Below are 7,350 nucleotides of genomic sequence, written 5' to 3'. Positions count from 1 at the left end.
CTCAGGAAGCAGAAGGCAGTGGAAGGCCTCCTTCTATCACCTTCTCTTCTAATGGTAACCACCATCCTGACCATCTACCAGAAGAGGGAAGTTTTCTGTTTTTGTTGTTTTTTTAATCATATAAATGGATTCATATTATGTCTAGCTTATTTCATTCAAATCATATATCTGAAGTTCACCCACATTATTACATATGGTTGAAGATAGTTTTTTGTTTGTTTGTTTGTTTTTGCTATGTAACATCCCAATTTGTGACTATACCACAATTTATTTAATCATTCAGATGTTAAGGAGAATTTGGGAAATTTCCAGTTTGGGATCACAGCCATATCACTGCCTGCCTGTTGATCTGTATCAGTCTGTTAGTTGCAATCAACAGAAGTTCCTTTGTACAAAGTGATTCAGAAAGGTGGATTTACTGGAATCATTCTAAGGTGCTCACTGAATAGAAAAGGGGGAAGTTAAGGTTTTGAAATGGATAATGTGTTCCTCAGCTTTCCATTACTGTGATATAATGTATGAGGTGGTCAAATCTAAAAGGAAGAAAGATTTATTTTGACCCATGGTTTCAGAGGTTTTAGTCATTGGTTGCTTGTCCCTGTTGCTTTGGGCCTGTTATGGCCCAGTACATCATGGCTGAAGTTCATGGTAGAAGAGGCCTATTCACACCACAGTGTCAGGGAAGCAAGAAAAGCAGGGTCTCAATATGCCCTTCATGGCCATGCCACCAATGACCTAATTTACTTCCACTAGGCTCCACATTTTTAAAGTTTCACCACCTCCCAAAAGTGCCATAATCTTGTGACCAAGCCTTCAGCACTTGGACCTTTGGGGACATTCAAGATCCAAACTATCGCAGTGGAAATCAAGATTCCTCTCTTTAAGAGGTCTTGGTAGCAAGAACTCTGCATAATCTCTTGAAGATGGAAAAATAAGTTGCTCAACCTGCCTTGAGCAGTGTTCCCCACCTATGTTGAGTGGAATGCTGAAAGTCCACAGGAATTTTATAGTGTGGCATGGGGAAAAAAAAAGGAAAGGCCTATAGCTAAGTTAATTGGGAAAAGTGGCTTAAAAAGTTACACTTCTCAGGACATTTGATACATATTTTTAAACCTTCCAGGAGGGGATATTGCCTAATTTGACTCTTTTCATGCATGTACTCATATCTCCAGGCACTAGTGTTCCAACTAATACAGTTTTGGAAAATGCTGACCCAAAACAACTTGTGAATGAATGGGAGGGAACAGGAAATATGTCACAAAGAGTTTCAATGCAAATAGAGGGATTTGGAGTGTTTATTCTAGAAAGTAATAAAGTCTGAAAGTAGATAATCAGGGCTACACTTCAAGAGAGTTTAAACTGTTATAAATAGTAACATACTTTCCTGTGAGTTAAGTGACAGAGTACCTTCAAGTACCTTATTCCAATCAGCTCTGACAGTGGGTATTAGCTCAGGCCACAGAATTTGTCATGGATACAATGTGCAGTTAGAGAACTACCTTGGGCCCAGGACCCAGTGGATAAAGTTCAAACACAGGCTTGTTTGTGGAATTCCATCCAACTGCCTGTGGCCTCTCCAGTAGCATTTATTGTAGAACTTGGTTCTGGACTGGATTGACCATTTAGTCATGGGTGCTATGTGGTCAGAGGAGTATGAAGCAGAGAGAATGAAAGGCCGAGAAATAAGATACCAACATTTGAAGACCATGTAGGCCAAGATGAACCTGCAAAGAATTCGGAGAGACAGCAACCAGCTACATTTGAGGAAAATACAGAGGCTGAGGAAGATGGCATCTCAAGAGCAGGGCCGCAGAGCTGTCGTGGTGCCCCAGAGAAGTCAGAGGAGGTGCTGGATTTGGTGTCTCGGTGATTGTGCCAGCCTTGCAGGGATGCTGCTCAGCTGTCTTCTGGAAACCAGCTCTAAGGCATGCAGCAGACTGCAGAATTTGCTTCTGCCTAGCGGTCAAGCCAAGTCCCTGTTTTGCCAGGGCAGCTGTTGGTTGTGACTAAGGGCTTACCACTTCTGGCCAATGTGGGTAGAATGTGCTGCCTCAGGACAGTACTTTGCTTCCATCTCTCTTCCCCTTCCTTAATCTTGCCTTTCACTGGGGTCAGACCTGCATCACGGCAGAGTGCTTTCCTGGACCACTCTTTCTCTTTCTCCTCTGTCACTAGGAAGCTGTGGCATGATGCAGTGAGGAACTGGCACCTGGCTCCTTGATTCTTCTTTGTGCCTTTGATGAAAGATTTTGATCAAGACACACAGGACATGCAGAAGTATAGGTAGAGCATATTATATATCAGACATAGAGAAATCGAAGCCTTTAAGAGAGAAGGACAGTGTCACAAAGATATCCGCACCGAGTGCAAGTTTGGATACGCTTTTATACACATAAGACTTGAGTGAACTATACTATTTATTATGCTCATTGACATTTTTCTTAGAGGTTACTTGTAATGTCAATCTCAAAAATGTCTTCTTTATTCTTTTTAAGTACCAAGGGTTTCCTCAAGGGCTTTCATCACATGAGAAACTTAGGAAACAAGCTTTTGGAAGATAGGGTTTAATCTAAATCATGTCTCAGTCCAAGGAAGGGGGAGTCTTTAAAGAATGATCCCCTTTCTATATCACTGGGGACAGACCATGGCACCCAAGAAGGCTGTGTGTCTCATTTTGGAACTAGATGGTCAGATGGCCATATACAATACGACAAAGAATGTGTATAATGCGTAACCTTAACATACTGTGCTCTGGGGTGTTGCTTTGGGTCTGACACCTCCTCACAAATGATCACAAATATATTATATGCAGAAGTCTCTTCATTTAGCTATAAGTGTACAGCGAAGCAAAGCTTTCTTCATTTAGCTGTTAACGACTACACACATCATTTTGCACCCTTCTTCGTCCCTCAGGCCTGCTAATGCAGTTACTTACATAACCCTTTCCACTTGTGTCTTTCTCAAGGGTCACCCTAAGCAATCTCTTATACCTCTAACTCAACATTGGACCCACTTGCTGGAGGACTAGGTAGACACTGAGGGGCTACCCAGGACAGCAGGGGAAGGGGATTGGCCAGGGGGCACTTGCAGCCTGAGTTACCCTAATCTGGGCCTGGTATCTGGGCTTTCACAATCCTGCTCCCAGGAGTCAGAGCCAGAAAGACTTAAGGATTCTGAAGTCACACACCCACCATCATTCCTCCTGATTTGGTGGTTCTTTACCCATAATGACTGTGGCAATCCCACTGCATTTCAGGATGTGACAGATTCCCACCTTACACCTTTTCCAGCTTTTCTCATTCTCTTCCCTATCTAGCTTGCTCTCCCTCCCTCCCTCCCTCTTCTTCTCCCCCTCCCTCTCTTCTCTTTCATGTGTGGTGTGTGGCATGTGTGGTGCACATGTGTGTGTGTGTGTGCTGTGTGTATATTGCATGTGGCCTGTGAATGGTGTGAGGTGTGTGTGGTGTGTGTGTGTGTGTGTGTGTGTGATGAGCACATGGTATGATATGTGTGTATGGTGCATTGGTCTGTGTGTGGTATGAGATGTATATGTGGAATATGTATGTGTGGGTGTGTGATGTAGGGAGTGTGGTGTGTAATGTGTGTGGGTACATGCATGTGTATGTGGTCTTTGTACAATGTGGGGCATACGGTGTGTTGTGTATGGGTATGATGTAGGATGTGTGTTATGTGGCATATGTCTGGTGTGTGGTGACAGTCACTAAGCTCCAGGCCATCCTCCTCTGCTCCCTGGAAGCAGCACCTTTTCGCCAGCTGGGTTCCACCAACAGAGGGTTCTAGATGGCTGTGAGTTGAGTCTAGGACCCAAGCATGGAGGTGGCCCCAGTCAGCAGGGTCACACAGTGGGGACCAAGTGCAGGGAGGCCTGAGGCTGCCTCCAACTCTCTAGTGCCCCTTCTTGTTGCTAGGCCTGGGATTCCCAGGATCTCAATGGCTCCCCTCTGCTTCTTAGCAATGGCAGCTGCTTTGCCTTGGTGCTGTACTCTCTTTGCTTTATGGGCCTGCAATATCCATTCTATCAATTGTATTAAATTCTCTGTCAAACTAAGGAGTATGGCTTATGTTCCGGACTCTTAACTCCCAAGATACTCCATCTGTCTTCATGTCACTCTAAAGGTGTCCCAAAATCCAAGCGATCAGTTTTTAAATTCAATGCTTACTGAACATGACTCATGGGACTATCAGTGCAAATAACCAGAAGAGAGGATTTTGAATGCTTCTCCACAAGATGTGAAGCCAGCTTTTGTAGGAGAGCAGAACTGAGTGAGTGAACTGGAGACTTCAGATCTGAGTGTTTAGTGAGCTTCTACATCCAGCCTCATCTGAAACCAGCCTATACTAATAATTTTCCTTTCTGCTTCAGTCAGTTTGTGTCTTTTGCAACAAAACAATTCTACTAGACAAAGGAGATTTCTTTAAGAAATTTAAGAAGTGGAATAATTCAAGCTGTCCTAAAGGTTCAGACATTAGATAGGTACTGAAACTGGAAAGGAAGGGGTAGGGTTAAATAAATATTTAAGAGGTAAAATGTGGAAGATCTGGTTCCTAAGAAAATATAGTATGTGAGAGAATGGAAGCATCAAAAACAAAAATCTAGTATTCAGATATGGGTAAGAGACCAATATGTGGTGGATTAGGTCAGGAACTGAGTTAGGAGTTGAACACAGAAGAATGAGTGTAGACTTAAAGATAGAGAGTTCTACTCTGGATATAATAAGTACGAGGGACCCCTACATCACACTAGGGGATAAAGTCTCACTAAAGCCACCGGGAGTGAACTTAAAACTCAGAAGTTAGGTCAGGGTGGTGAGGAAGACTTGCAATCACTCACAGACTTGTTAGAATGAAAGTGAATGAAAGGGCCCCTAAAAGACTGTGTTGTGAGACTAGCCTTTGTGAGGGGACCATATCCTAGGAGTGCTGAGAGACCAGCTGAGAAAAGTGAGCTCACTAAGGAGGTCAGGAAGAGACTAGTAAAGAGGTACAAGGAGAGCCAGGAGCGAGTAGAACATTCATTAGAGCTGGATGTGGTAGTGCATGCCTATAATCCCAACACTCTGAAAGGCTGAGACAGTTAAGTTCAAGCCTAGCCAATTGGAACTTGGGTCTGAAAATAAAATGTAACAAATGGGCTGGGGATGCAGCTCTGTCCAAAAGCTTTGGGTTTCATCCCTAGTACCTCAAACGAAGAAACAACCAACCCATTGGTAGGTAGGATATATACATGGGTTAAATTAAACAAATCTTATCATATATAGTAAAAGAGGTAGAGTGAGAGTGGAGTGCTCACTGCCACGTCCTCTAGAACAAGTGGCTTCCAGGGAACTGGAGGTCAGGCAGGTGAGTCTTGCCCAGTAAAAACCTCTAAAGCGTGGCATATGAGAATAATTGTGAAACAATAAAAAGTGTGCCTGGGCCAACAATCCCTGGGGCCCTGATCCACAGTCTCCTGAGAAGGACCTGGATATCTGGATTTAAAAGCCTCTCCAGGTGAAGCCCTTGCCAACCTTGGGGTGAGAACTGTGCAAGGAAGGGTGAACCTGTTTCTGTCTCCATGGGGAGGGTAAATGCCAAAAAAGCTGTTTTCACACAGAAACTCCTAGCAGACTTAATGAGGCAAGGCAGCCTTCCTGGGGTTGCCTTTTAACAAAGAAAAAGTGAGATGTTCTTGCCACAAATACCAGGCCATCCTCCTCTGCTCCCTGGAAGCAGGACCGCTTCCCCAGCTGGGTTCCACGAACAAAGGGTTCCAGATGGCTGTGGACCAGCCGGACTGGCACCAGTGCACAGGGCTGTCACTCAACAAAGTGTCTTGTGGCCACTCTATAAGGCCTCCCAGAAGCAGCAAGGAAGTGGGGATGGAACCTAGAAAAAGGTCCCCTCAAGGATAATTAAAGAAGCAGATGAGGAGCTGAAAAAGTGACCTGTATTCTGGGCTCTTCAAAGGCAGATGCATCTAATCAGATCTTACAGGTTCAAAATCATCCTTGGTGAGTCCTAGATCCACTGTTCACTGGATTTGGGACATTATAACCTATAGATCTTTATTTCCTTGTACGTTAAAAAGAGAGAGAGAGAGAGAGAGACAGAGAGAGAGACAGAGAGAGAGCTGTAAGGTAGGCAGTGATCCCTATTTTGTTTTTGTTTTTGTTTTTGTTTTTTTTTTATAGATTAGTAAATGTCAAGTAAAAGCTATGGTTACAAACTTTTAGATCAAGTTAGGACAACAAAAAGCTTAAAAACTATGATCTACTATAACCATTTCATAAAGGATGACTATTTAACATCATAAAGGAAGGATAACCAGAATTTTAAAGCTACTTGTTGAACTTTACCTAAAGATCAGCCCTATATTGCTTGTGGCTTTCTCAAGCTCCATGAACTGATGCGTTTATACCAACTCATCTCTGCAAAGACTCTTTTGCCTTGAATACTTTGGGATAGCTGCACCACTTGCAAATATTGCTAACTTCCTTGAAGAAGCGTTTTATTAGAACCTTAAGGGAATCCTTGGATATCAAGTGCAAAGTCTCTTGGTATTTGTGTCCATTTTCACTGCTAATAGCTGTGCAGTGATTGCGAGCATCCAGAAACCATACCACTGCTTTAAAATGAAGTCAAATAGATTGTGGTGAACAGGATTCATAGAAGCTTGGAGTTGGAAGGTTTCTCAGCAATGATCTTATCTCTGTGGCTTTCAAATTAGTGCTGCTTCAACCAACTCTGTATCTTAATTATTTTAATAACTGAACTTTTGGTTAAGATGGAGCTCATTTACTTAAAAAAAATCTTGAACAGCAACAATTTAATCTACTTCTAATTTAAAGGGAAAACGGAGGCTAGAAGAGCTAAGATTTTCCTCAGACCACCCATTTAGTTGGCAGAACTTGGTGACACATCACCAGTGTGGTGTATGTAAGGATTCCTACAGCTCAAAATTCACAGCAATCACTAGAGCAGTGGTGGTGAACCTATGGCATGCATGCTACAGCTGGCTATTATCCCTGAAAGCTCTAAAAGGTTTGCCATCACTGCACTGGACTTTGGATCTTGTGTTCCCCAAAGGTCCATGTGGTAAAGGCTTGCTCCCCAGGGGGAGCTATTGGGATGTAATAGGGCATAATAGGTCTTTAGGTATTAGGATGTGACCTTCAAAGGGATGGTGGTACAGTCCCCCTGCCCCTTTTTTGAGACAGGGTCTCACTATGCAGTTGAGACTGACCTAGAACTCACCATATAGCCCAGGCTGGTCTTGAACTCACAACAATCCTCCTGCCTCAGCCTTCCGAGTGCTGGAGATTACAGGCATGCACCTCCACGCCCAGCCTT

General features: G+C 43.4%; 1 protein-coding gene across 1 annotated transcript in view; it reads right to left on the bottom strand.

Moving 5' to 3' along the window:
• Positions 1 to 1,834: 1,834 nt before the first annotated feature.
• The window catches only part of Ercc6l2 (ERCC excision repair 6 like 2), a 139,809-nt gene continuing 134,293 nt past the window's right edge, over positions 1,835 to 7,350 (bottom strand). Inside the window, exon 19 of the mRNA XM_010636147.3 lies at positions 1,835 to 2,234. Within this exon, the coding sequence (XP_010634449.1) occupies positions 2,123 to 2,234 (112 nt within the window). The 3' untranslated portion in view covers positions 1,835 to 2,122. The remainder of the gene's footprint in view (positions 2,235 to 7,350) is intronic.

Source organism: Fukomys damarensis, unplaced genomic scaffold (genome assembly GCF_012274545.1).
Source record: "Fukomys damarensis isolate Sample0158 unplaced genomic scaffold, DMR_v1.0_HiC HiC_scaffold_27, whole genome shotgun sequence".
NCBI lineage: Eukaryota > Metazoa > Chordata > Mammalia > Rodentia > Bathyergidae > Fukomys > Fukomys damarensis.
Note: the sequence above shows the minus strand (reverse complement) of the source record. Positions and strands in the feature narration are given on the sequence as shown.